The sequence below is a fragment of the Rhincodon typus genome, chromosome 22 (genome assembly GCF_021869965.1).
Source record: "Rhincodon typus isolate 14 chromosome 22, sRhiTyp1.1, whole genome shotgun sequence".
Taxonomy (NCBI): Eukaryota; Metazoa; Chordata; class Chondrichthyes; order Orectolobiformes; family Rhincodontidae; genus Rhincodon; species Rhincodon typus.
Window position 1 is genome coordinate 32,363,420 of NC_063353.1, and position 12,903 is coordinate 32,376,322.

Here is a 12,903-nt window from a genome sequence, read left to right on the forward strand (position 1 = left end):
GTAAACTAAGTACTTCTTTTGATATTGCTTAGCAGCTGAGATTCTACCCACTTTATACCTAAAGTTCTACACAAAATTATAAGCAGTCTGGGTATAACATAGCTGAAGTCCTCAGACTACAACGCAAAGAAAGAAAGGACTTTAAGATAGTTATCATCTTGAGGCTTTGATGATACTCGGACATACTGCCTTGAACATCCTCATGGCTGCAATAAAAGGCAGAGGTTTCTCTTGTTTGCCACCCAAGATTCACCCAACTAGTCCACTGGCTTTAGTTGGGGCTTGATCGCCATTGAGTGTTTGAGGAGAAAGTCTTCAAAATGTACTTTGATTTACGTACATGAGATAAGAAGTCCTCTGAAACTAATCAATGAAAGGTTCTTGGGGCAAAGTGGTGAACCTCCTATGTTAGATTACATATCAATGTTCTGGAAACAGCTCATGACAACCAATAACGTGGCCCAGGAGCATTTCTAAAATTTCACAAATAGCCATGAGAAAATGGGCAAACAGATCTGGACCTGAACATTTCAGCAAGAGAATTTTGTGTTAGTATTGTTATCTTTTCAGGGTGAGCTGCCGAAAGTCTGGTTTAGTGGACCTTAAAGAATAACCAAGATTAATGAGATGAATGATTTGATTGATACCATGGACAGCAGGACAAAGTGTTGGCTATGTCACATCAACATGTTGAAATAAAACCACTGCTGGGAGGAGGATAAACAAGCACAGGTTTGTCAGATAGTAAGCACAATAGAGGATGAAAGGGATAGTGAGGATGAAGCAGAGAGGCCTGAACAATTCTCAGATTGAACACCCCACTGTTAGGTAGGCTAACACCAAACTATTAGGGAGATTGTTCTACATATAAATATTGACTAACAAATGACCTAACAAAGCAGCTCATAGGATTTAAAGAAGTCTGTGGGGACAAACCAGGGTGCACAATCTTAGCCATACACGATGTGGATATAGGAGAGTTCCCTCCCATAAATCAGCCTTCTTGTCACTTAGGTCCTGAGTAACATGCCCAGCTGAATGCACAAATCCAATATATGTTGGAAAACCACCTGATTGAACCTACTCAACCCAGTCAAAGCAGCTGTAGCTCCCAAGCCACCTAGTGTCCAAGGATGATGGTTTAACCAGATTCTGCACAGACTACAGAAAGGTTAATACAGCAAACAGGGCAGACTCTTATCCAATTCTCTGCCCGGAAGACTGTACTGAAAAGAGTGAAAGTGCCAATTTTATAACTAAAATGGATCTGCTGAAGCAATACTGGACAGTTCCCTGAACACCTTGGACTAAAGAAATATTGATTTTTTATTTAATCACACCAAACAGCCTTTCTCAATGCCAGATTATACCATTTGGACAAAAAAAATGCTCTGGCCACTTTCTAGAGGCGAACGAACCAAGCTGTTCGAAAATAGTTGTTGTTCCTAACTCTCCAGTAAATATCGATGACTTGCCGGAATACAGTGACACTTTGAGGAATTACTTGGAACAGCTGGAGGTCCTTTTGAAAGATTACAATCAGCTGATTTAGTGAAAACTTTAAGATCATGGTAACAAATATTGTTTGGGGCTCATTTGCCACTGAGTGTTTGTGGAGAAAGTTTTCAAAATGTTCTTTAATTGATTACCTTTGGGGCCTTTACGTTGATTTACTTTCTTGGGAGATGAGGTAGGGAGGAAAAAAAAGTGAAGGGTATATAGGAAGAAACTCATTTAGGGTGAGTTTGTGTATACAAGTCTGAAGGTGATTTCCTGTTCTTAGTACATAACACAAGGCAACAGAACACAAGACAAGACTTGGAACTTGGCCCATGTCCCATACAGTATGCCACCTGATGTTTCTATCTGATCCTGTGAAGCAGACCTTCACGTTGGAGGTAGGTCATTCATATAATTCTTGTTTACATGACTGCATTATGCATGCTCATTGTTTCCTTTCGCCCCCAAACCAAGCAATTCAAATATCCATTTCTTATATATTCAGAGTTCCAGTTTCTGCAATCCTCAAAATGAAAGAGAAAAATTTACACAATCACCAAGCAACTCCAAATTACCTCTGCTTCATTCAATAGTAGCCTTCAGTAACTGTTACAAAGACTCTTCACAGGAAATTTAACGTAACTCAATTTCTTTCTAAATATCAGTCTGAAAACCTTTGAAACTTGTCAGTTAGTACACCCTGGGGACTGTGGATTTAATTGCCTCATTTATCACTATCTTCATTAACTGAAATCCCTTTTATTTTGCTGAGTTAAATGCATCTGGAATAGTGCTTATGTCAGGAAACATTAACCATAGAATACCTGAAAAGAAATTCACTTTTGAAAATAAGCTGTAGAATTGGTACTGAAAAATGATCACTTTTTTTGGGTTTTAAGAAAATGTTGGTATTTCTACACTGATTTGGCCTTACCGTGCAGTGACAACAGGTGACCTCTTCCCTATTTCTAGAGAGGCTGTTGACGGTTCGTCCCCGAGTGAGTGAGTATCCTTAGACAATTGCTGCAGCCTGGAGCTCAGCTCACTTATTACAGTGGGTTTGCTGCCCTCGACCATCTGAATGGGCCTGGGCTCAACGGCATCCCCCCACAACTTGGACTTTCTCTGTATGAGGTAGCGAGACCGTCCTACGCCGGGGGGCAGCGCGGACGGCTGGTGTTGGGCAACAAGCTCACTGTCTGAGGTCTGCTTCAAGAGAGGGTCCCTGAATGTGACTGGCCCTTTGTTGAGTTGGGACTTTAGCTTTGGCTTTGGAGGCACTGGAGGCTTCTCGAGTATGAAGGTCTGTCCATCAGCAAATGATGTATATGTGTCCAAGGGCTCTCCGCTTTCCGACGACAATGTGGACATGCTGGAGACAGTTGAAATCGTGCTCGTGGTTTCCAGGTGATGATCGCTACTGCTTCTTGTGTCTATTTCTTCTACACCCGAGTCCACACTTGCTTCTGAAGGTGGGGCATCTGAAGGCTTCCCTGAGGGTGAAATGCCAGTAGGTGCTGCACTTGGAGGTCTACTGGGATGGCTGGCAGTTTTTTCAGCCTCGGCTTGGATGAAGATGCCATTTGCGAATTCATCAGGAGGTGGCACAAGCCCAATCTTTGCAAGTTCCTCCCTTGTTTCCTCATCGCTTGAGGACAGAAGTGGAGGGAGGGAAATGGCGAATGGCTCCACATCTTCATCAGAGCTTCCTTGAGTTTGGGGTTTTCCAGGTGCTTCAGTAGGTGCAGGCTCAGAAACAGTACTGGGTGTTGGAGAAGTTTGTGTTTCGGTAGGGGACAATTGAGGCTGTGGTGATGATGGCTTCAAGGCAGTTGTTGGAGTTTCTTGAAGTTCTGATTCTTGCCCATTACTTGTTGCATGGACCATCAGCAGGCCAGCTGTTTTTTGTTGCGATGTATCCACTATGTTGATAAGCATACTTTTTCTTTCTTCAACTTTCTTCTCTTCTTGCTCTGCTTTTTCTGGCTGCCCTGGTCTAGTTTCTACTTCTTTCCTCATGGTGGTAGGAGTTCCCCATTGGTGTTTTGCAGTTACTGGTGCCCCAGATGTTGGACTGTAACCTGCTTTGTCCTCTGGAGAGAATGGAGGCGATGTGAGGCCCTCTACCTCTGTTTGCTTTGTCTCTTTGCTGTGGGGAACATTTCTCTCCTGAGCTTTTACAGTTTCATTGCTTCCAGTTGTCCGCTGATGCTGTGTTTCAGCAACTAGTGCCCGTTGCCTTGCGGCCAGCGCAAGTGCCAATGGTGAGTTGGGATCCAGCGGCTTCCCTGTGAGGGGATGTATAAAAGTTACAGGTGTGCTTGCTGGTGGTCTTGAGGAGGGGACAGGTGAAGGGATTGGCGATCGGACAGACCTGTCACTGCTACTTAGTAGTCTCTCATCAACTGACCTGGATTGTTGCAAAGCTGGGATGTTGGGTGCTGTGTCACTTTCAATGGCACCTACAGAAAGGAAGACTGTTGATTTCCTCTTCTCTTCCAACCTTTTTTCTCGGTCCCGTACTGCTCCTGCAATGGCAGCAGAGAAAGGGCTGGCCAAATCCTGCCCGTCCTCCTGTGCTTTACTGGTTCCCGGTCTCTGCTGCTGCTCGTGCTCTTTTCCGGAGTGTTGCGCTATCCTCCTAGCTAATAACTCTTTGCCAGCTGCAGAGGAGCCAGTGGCTGATGCTCTCTCTATTGCGTCTTCAACCTGAAACTGCTTGACCAAAGGGCTTTTTTTACGAAGTGGCTTCGTTGGTGCAAAAAGACCTACGTTAAACTGGCCCACATTTGCATATGGGTTGTCAACCATCTTTGCCTTCCGTTTGCTTTTCTCTTGAGGGGTTGGAGATGGGCTGGGCCAGGGGATGTCTGTTGGCTCTACAGGATAGTAGGATGAATCCTGCAGGATGATCATTGACCTGGCTCTTTTCTGCCTTTCTACTGGAGGCACAGAAGTTCGACTTGGCTCATAGACCTCTGCTGTTGTTACTGCCTGCTGTGCCCCATGAATTTTCGCTTCAGTGTTGGGCTTAAAGCTGGAACGCACATTGTCATAAGTTCGTCCTGGGGGTGGGGGTGGGGAGAAAGGAGGGGGTGGGCCTGTATCTAAAAGGTATGAGGAAGGTGGTGGAGGAGGGGCTATCTGAGGCGGTGGGGGTATACCCAGTCCTTCCCGAAGTGTGTCTTGCATGGATGTACTGCGTGAAAACCTTCCCTCCATGGCAGAGACTGACAGCTTATCATCCTCAGAGGCTCCTGCAATACATAATAAAAGAACCTCATAATTGACAAGCTCCTGGTTGACTCTCTCAGCAAAATCTTTGGCAGGCACTGAATTACTTAGTACAGTGAACAACATGGCTGTGTACACAAATCAAGAAATCATGTTTTTGCATAGCAAGATCCCACAACCAATGACAATAGACAGTCCTTAACTTTTGATCTTTGGTAATCCAGGTGGCCAGGTGAATTTATTGCTCTTCTTCCACTTGTGCTGTGGGGCATTCTGTGCTCAACTGAATCAACGCAAGTGAGAGATAAAGAAAGGCACATACAACAGCACAGCATTCCCTGGATTCCCTGCTCAGGTCCTGGTGTGAGGCTTATCTAACACTGCTTCCCAACCCCTCTAATTCTCATCTGTTGCTAAGGGACTATTTTTTTGGATTTGGTTCCTGCTGAAATGTTAAGATTACTCGCTTGCTGGGAAATCAATTTATAATTGACAAGCTTTGATGAAGTGCTTTTCCTGAGATGCAGTGTTACCATCCTAGGTTCCTGACCAATCAGAGATGGTAGGGATGTGTTATAAGGCCTCAGTTCTGTCTCTGAAGGATTTCTAATTAAAGGGGCCCCAACATCAGTTACAATGGGTCATCAACAGTACTCCCTCTAAGCTGCCACTCAGATTCCAGTAGCATGCTAATTGGCTTGAGAATTTAAGGAGACTAAGGCATTCACTACCTCTATATCTTTCTATTTCTACTGCCCTCTCTAACTTTCTGTACCTCTGTCTGCAATAATCTAACTACATCTTTGCGTATCTTTGTAGCTGTGACAAGTTCTAGCACACTGTATGTCTGTTTTGTGTATCTATCTATCTTTGCAAATCATAATTGGTTTTTCTGTATTTGTATTTATCCTTTTATTGTTCAAACAATAACCAGATATTTATTTAGTTCCTTCTTACAGGTGCTAATTGACACTGCAACAGTTTTGCTAAATTGAAGTCTGCTCCATTCTGTTCCCACATTTTGTCTGAAGTCAATTTGTTTTTTATCCCATTACTTATGCAGGTGACCGAGCCTCTGGTTTGGCAGTAAACTTTCTGTCTTTGAGCCAAAAGGTGAAGAGTTTGAGTGCCATTTGAACAACCTGAGCAAATGGCAACTAGAATCGAGGCGTGAAATGCTGATTGACATCTCAAAGTGATTTCACATCTAATGAGTGTCTACAGCTCAGGCGGTGTCCTGTCCTGAATCAGGTTTAAAACTTGTTCCAGGTAGCCTGTGAATGGAGACCAATGTGCTGGCTCTGAGTGCTGGTATTCAGCAGGGCTATTCATATTCAAAGGGTGTTAATGAATCCTCTTTCATCATCATAAAGGTGTTTTGGGGGCTCTTTGGTCTTGGTTGCAGTCTGAAATAAAAGAACTGTGAGCAAGGCAACAGGAAGCCACCTTAGCTCCCCCTTACTAGGAAGTGGTTGTGACTGAGTAAAGTAAGGACCATGGTCAGGGCAGGCAAAGGGCTGGGAGGATGACATTGTGACTGTTTGAAATGCAGAATGTTCTGTGGATTGGTAAGCCATTCAGGCAGGCACAGACAGCAAGTAACCAGGACTGAAATTCTTGTCCTGCTCTACTCACATATTACATGATCCCAGTGTAAGGCTGAGAGAGTTGATTCCCTGAAGGAAGAATCAGTCCAAGCACCTCTTCCCAGCCATGCTGAATGAGTGTCACAGGGAAATCTACATCTAAATGCTGAACCAGGACATAATGGGGCTCAGGAAGCAGCAATGTGCACAGTCAACTGCCAGAGCTCACACTGAGGACAGGCAGACTCTTGAGGTACAAATGGCTGGCCAGAGTCTGGGGAACCTTCTCCACAGGAGGGGAGATCAAATTGAATGATAAATAAATAAATTATAAATGTCAAGGGAAAATGTTACACATCATGGTTAACAAAAGTGAATATAATTTCAGCATAGATGATACATAAGGAACTGAAGTGAAACAGGAGTAAAATCAGTCTTAACAATACTGTCAAATTATCTGCTCCATTTTCCTCAATTTCCTCTCTTTTCCACTGTTACCTGGTGAATCATGAAACAGTCCAGACAGCAGTGTGATTCGGTTACTCAACTTGCAGGAGTTATCGCTGCAGAGCAACCATCCAGATATGTATTGTTTTTAGAAGTTGGGGAGCTATCGTTGCCCCTTCTCTTTTCTTACAGACAACTATAGGACTTCTGTTTCCCACTGAAGGAGATTATTTAATTCCATGTAGGCAAGGGATTGATTCTGGGTATTTTAGTGTCCTAGGTTGGCCATTTTCATATCAGAGCAGGAAGATTCCCATTAAACTACTGTGGAGAATTGTTCAATTGAAAGCTCCAACTCTGCATGTTGATGTGGTAAACTTACCTATAGATTTTGTCCTTGACATTCCTCTATGCATTGAGACGTGTGGTTTCTCTGGTACAGATGGTGCCGTTGACTTTGAGGGCATACCTTGACGCTCAAATAGTGACTGAAAATAAAGGAAATAAACAAGTAGTCATGGGAGAAGGGCAATGAACATCAGAATTGATTATATATGAAACAGAATGAGTTGCAGTGGCTGAATTGCAGTAACAACTTGGATTTTCACAGTTCCTTTAAAGCAGTAAAACATCGCAAGATATTTCACACAAGCTTAAGTGGACAAAAAAAAATACACTGAACCCAAAAGGAGTGAAGAATCTGGAAATAAAGTAAACAGTGAACTAATTTACTCATGTTCTTTGGGAAGGAAAGCTGTTATCCTTAACCCATACGACCTAAATTGGACTCTAGTTCTGTACTAATTTATTTCAGTCTTAACTGCCCTTTGAAGTGGCCTTTCAAGGTTCCTAGCTATATGAGTCCACTGCAAAGAACATACCTATAGTGAATCTTTTTTAAAATAAGTTGATTTGAGCTAGATCACTTGAGCTAAATAACTTTGTTTTGCAGAATGACTTTTGAGTTGGAAAGTCAAGGGTTCGATTCCCACTCCACAACACTCGAGTCCAAATTCCAGTCCAGTACTTTCAGTGTAGTACTGAGGGAGTGTTGCAAGGAGGTGCTGTCTTTTGTTGTTAAATTGTTGGAGGTGCACTGATGATGTTACCTAGCAGGGTGACAAAACGTCTGCAATCAAACACACCGGCTCAGTGAGCAAGTCTACAACCTCAATTTGTTGGATTGTTGTTAAATTGAGGCTCAATCTGCTTCCAAAACAGCTATTCCAAGTAGACCTCCAGTGGTCTCTCCAATGTCCTGTCCAATATTTAGATCCCATCCAACACTATTGAAACAAAATCACACTGGGCTGGATTATCTAAGGAGTGGCCACTCCAGCCCTTCTATTTTATGAAAGAACTAGTTCTGCATTTCTGAGAAGAAAGTTTGATCTGAGCTCCCTCAGAAATATAGAACTGTACTTGCATCCCTACAGTTCTTTCGCAAAGATTTACAGGTCCTGAAAGCCGCTTCTGACAGTACATAAGGTAAGTATGAAGAGCTTAGTGTACTAGGAGGGTATTGCACGGGGGTGAGGATGCCAGGTCAGTAGTGGGGAGGGTGTCAGGAGGGCATCTGGTAGAGTGCCAGCTGACGTGAGTGTAGGTTGCCAGAGATTGGACGCAAAATAGGCAGGGGGTAGGGTGCCAGGTAAATTGGGTGCTCGGTGGGTAGGGTGCCAGTTCGGTAGGATTCCAAGTGGGAAATGGGTCAGTTTCTAAGTAAGGTGAAAGATGATAAACCAAGTGAATTCTGAAAATCTGAAATAAAATCAGAAAGTGCTGAAGTAGTTCAGTAAGTCCAGCAGCATCTGTTAATGTTTTGAGTCCCGTATTACTCTTCTTCAGAACTGGAGAGGTGGGAAAGTGATGGGCTTTACACTATAGAAAAAAGGGAAGGGTTGGAGCAAGTAGAACAATAAAGGAAGGTCGGGGATGTTTAGAGGAAAAAGAGACATTACAGGTCATCCCGTCTGCATTTAGTCTCCTCAATGTACGGGAAACCACATTGTGACCAGCAATTCTGCTTTCTGTTGGGAAGATTTTTACATCCATGGATTATGAGAACTGGAAAATAGAAGATTTGGACCATTCCTGGGTTGCAAAGGGTTTGCCACATGACATTTTGGAATGCATAAGTCAAAAGGTCAAAAGAATGGGGATTGTCTACTGTTTACAAAGCTCCAGTGAGTTTTGGAGAAAAGCTTGTGAAAGAGAGATAAGGTGATGCTTTATGGCCTATAACTGCTAGACAAAGACACTGTTTTGGAAGGGACATAGTGCTGAAGGTTGCTTAGCAACAGTCTCTGCTTTTTAGTTCTAGTTTCCGTTTCACTGCATTCTTTAATGCTGTGGGCAGTTGGAATAAACTGGAAAGAGGAAAACACTTTTTTCTGAGTAACAACATAACCCTTAAAAAAGACCAGTTGAAGAAATATCTGCTCATAAATTGTGAAAGCCAAACAATTCACTCAATTGTAAGACCTATGTCTAAATGACCTGAACTGAGGGTTTTTCATTTGCTCTGCAGTCAAAAGCAACATGATCTTGTCATCAGGAAACAGTAGGACCTGTGAGAAAGTCACCTCATTTCACTCTCTTAGTTTGGACTCATGATCAGCAGGGTTTTTCCTTTTCTAATTTTCCACTCATAATTACGCTGCAGAGCTATGTCATTCTTGTTGTGTCTGTGTATGAATGTATGTGTGTGTTTGAGGGTTAGAGGCTATAAGTTAGTCTTGCATAGTATTTTAGTTCATAATTTGCTTTGCACCTTGTTTAAAGAATAAATAAATTTGTTCTGAACGAACAAATTAGTTTTGAGTTACCGAAGAAGCTGGATGAAAGTCTGTTTCATTTTAGATAACATAATAAAGAGAAACAAATGGACCACTTTAGTAATTAGTTAAACATCTACAGTGTACTCCTGTCAGAGATCCCTTAGTTTCATCTGCAAGGCCTTCCAGTTATTTGCCACTTTAATATACCATCTCACTCTCATGTTTACATTTTTATACTACCTCTGTTACAATATTCCAGTGAAGCCCAATGCAAGTTTAAGGAATAGCATTTAATTTTCCATTCGGGTGCTTAACAGCTCCGGACTCAGCATTAAGTTCAACAACTTTAGACCATGAACTCTGTCTTCCAATTCTTTTCCCCAAGATCAATTGATTACTTCATTGGCTTACCCCACCTCCCATAGTCACTTTCCCAGGTTTGATTGTTTTGCTTTTGTTTATAGTGTGATTACTTATATTCTGCCATTAACACTTAATCTGAATGTACCTCACTTCTTGACAATCATTACCGTTTGCTTTACCTCTTGTTACACCTGACTTCCTGTTTTTAACTGATTGCTCTTTATGGTAGCTTACTACATTCAAATTGGATGGCCGATTTTTCAGTGCTTCAATTGTGACTGTATTTCAGAAGTATTCCATGGGTAAGAAAGCACTTTTAATGTCCTGAGGTCATGGAAAATTCTTTTTATAATGCTATGTCTTTATTTCTTTCTGACAAACAATTGACCCTAACTTCCATTCAGAATGCCAAACAGAATATGGATAAACTTTGTTTAAACACCTTATAATTGGGTTTCCGAGAGTAGCCCATTAAAACTTCCCCACCCGCCACTCCCCCCACACACCACCACCATCCTTTCATGCTACTCTACTTCTTACTGGGAGATGGGCAATGATGTCTTCTTGTGTATGTGTCTGAAAGGGATGCATGGGAAGTGTAGGGTTACAGGGAAGGGGTGGGAGGTGGATCTGGTTGAGATGCTATTTGGAGACTCGGTGTAGACTTGTTGGGCCAAACGGGATTCTAAGGATTAATACTGGGCAGCAACAGAAGCACTAAGAATATGATGATGCCATCTGAATTTTTGGGCATTACAGATTGGGATCTTGAAACCATGAGACCTAAATTCTGGTCCTTCTCACAGTCCTTGTAATAATGCCCATCAGATCAATGTAAATCTAGTTGTTATCATGCAGTAGATTACATTTTGATAGCTACAAGACTTTTCTGGTGAGAAAAGTTGTTTTCCTCTACCACATTAAACCAAGGAGGCCCTATAGATTTTTTTTACACTTAAAAGGGTAGTGGCAGCATCCATCATCATGAGCAGCAATATATACAGCGCAGTAAGCTCCACACCCATATAATATGGTGAACAGAGGTCTGGGTTTGACTGCTCATATCACATGGTGAGTAGCCGTGTGAGAACTTCAGACTCAGCTTTAAGTCACTTGCTCATACAGCACAGTCGACAGCAGGGAACAGCTCAAGACTCAAGAACTCTACAGATGAAATCCTCATGACTATCCTGAACAAAGAAGAATATTCTAATGAAAAGCAAAAGCATTTCAGATCTGGTGAGAGATATGGTATAACAGGATGGTTATCAAACCCCTGAATAAGGAGAATTATTAACTCCAAACTAGATATGGTTGCATGCCGAAATGGTGGTTTGTGAGAGTGGTCCCAAGTTGGAGTTTGTGTGGTGAACAAACACACATCAGAACCTTGGCAAGTCAAGGTATAATCCCTGGTGAGCCACGAGAAACTCAAAATAGTTGTAAACCAAGTTGGGAAAATGTGAAATTAAAAATTAGTTCCAGTTCAGATCAAGGTCACCACCATAATGAAATGGTGCCATGTGGCATGGCTACATAAGTGAAACAAAATGGCCAAGGAAGAAATATTATTCCAAGATTACAGATTCTGGGATATCACAAAGCTGGTATTTAAAAATGATAACAAGGTATAGAGCTGGATGAACACAGCAGGCCAAGCGGCATTAGAGGAGCAGGAAGGCTGACGTTTCGGGTCTGGACCCTTCTTCAGAAAATCTTTTTCAGAAAAAGCAATTTCCGAAATACAGTATAGCTTCCAAATTAGAGACTAAGTCAGAAGCTGACTGATTATATATACTTCTATATAGAACTGAGTGTTCAGCTGATGATGTCATAGATTGGTATGGGGTAAGAGAAGCAACAGATACTTTTCAACGTTAGAACTAACAAAATACTTGAAAGAGCAAGATTTAGATTAGATTTTATTGCCACATGTACCCAAGTATAACAGCACAGTGCAAAGTATAGAGAGTCGTGCCTTTCTGATGCCAAAACTAAAAACAAGAGCCAAAACCAAAGAAACAGGAACAAAAAGAAAAGATGTTTAACAAAGGTGTTCAGTATCAAGAGGAATGCATAGAGATTTTGTTAGTCATCTATAGAGTCGTAGAGTCATACAGCATGGAAATAGACCCTTCGGTCTAACCAGTCCGTGCTGAATATAATTCCGTCCTAAACTAGTCCCACCTGCCTGCTTCTGGCCCGTATCACTCCAAACCTTTCCAATTCTTGTACTTAAAAAATGTCTTTTAAACACTGCAGTTACCCCCATCCACCACTTCCTCAGGAGTTCATTCCACAGGCAAAACACCCTCTGTGTAAAAAAATGGTCTTTTTTTAAAATCTCCCTCTCACCTTAAAAATGTGCCCCCTAGTCTTGAACACCCCAATCCTAGGGAAAAGACAACCACTATTAACTCTATGTATACCTCTCATTATTTTATAAACTTCTATCAGGTCACCTCTCAACCTCCTACGCTCCAGTGAAAAAAGTCCCAGCCCATCCAGCCTTTCCTTATAACTCAAGCCTTCCTTACCCAGCATCATCCTGGCAAACCTCTTCTGAACCCACTCCAGCTTACTACAATGAGAAATACTACTATGGTGACCACAAGTCAAAAGTCAGAGACAGAGTTGTTAAAATTGCTTATAAGTGTTTGGCAATTTTATCACAGTTAGAGGAAAACCTCATTCTAAAGAAAACATTCAGTTGGTGAGTGAGGGAGAAGTCAAGAAGCAACACTGATCAGTCCTAAGAGAGGAAGATCAATCCTTGCTCTGGAACTCAGTAGAGTCCATTCAATTCTTAAGTTACAAAATCACAAATGGCACATGTACAAAACCAGTACAGTGTAAAGTAAGTAGGACAGGTACTAGACATTAAAGGTCCTTGTCAATGATTTGGAGTAAAGAAACCTCCAAAGCATAGATAATGTTCACCTTTTAAAACTGAATGCTTTATCTGTCGTAGAACAGGTCACTTTCATACAGTA

The 12,903-nt window shown here is 42.0% G+C and overlaps 1 protein-coding gene across 1 annotated transcript in view; it reads right to left on the reverse strand.

Moving 5' to 3' along the window:
• shank3a (SH3 and multiple ankyrin repeat domains 3a) overlaps positions 1 to 12,903 on the reverse strand; it is an 886,564-nt gene that overhangs the window by 45,851 nt on the left and 827,810 nt on the right. The window contains exons 23-24 of the mRNA XM_048610479.1: positions 7,150 to 7,255; positions 2,435 to 4,757 (exon numbers count right to left, since the gene is read on the reverse strand). Of these exons, the coding sequence (XP_048466436.1) occupies positions 2,435 to 4,757; positions 7,150 to 7,255 (2,429 nt within the window). The remainder of the gene's footprint in view (positions 1 to 2,434; positions 4,758 to 7,149; positions 7,256 to 12,903) is intronic.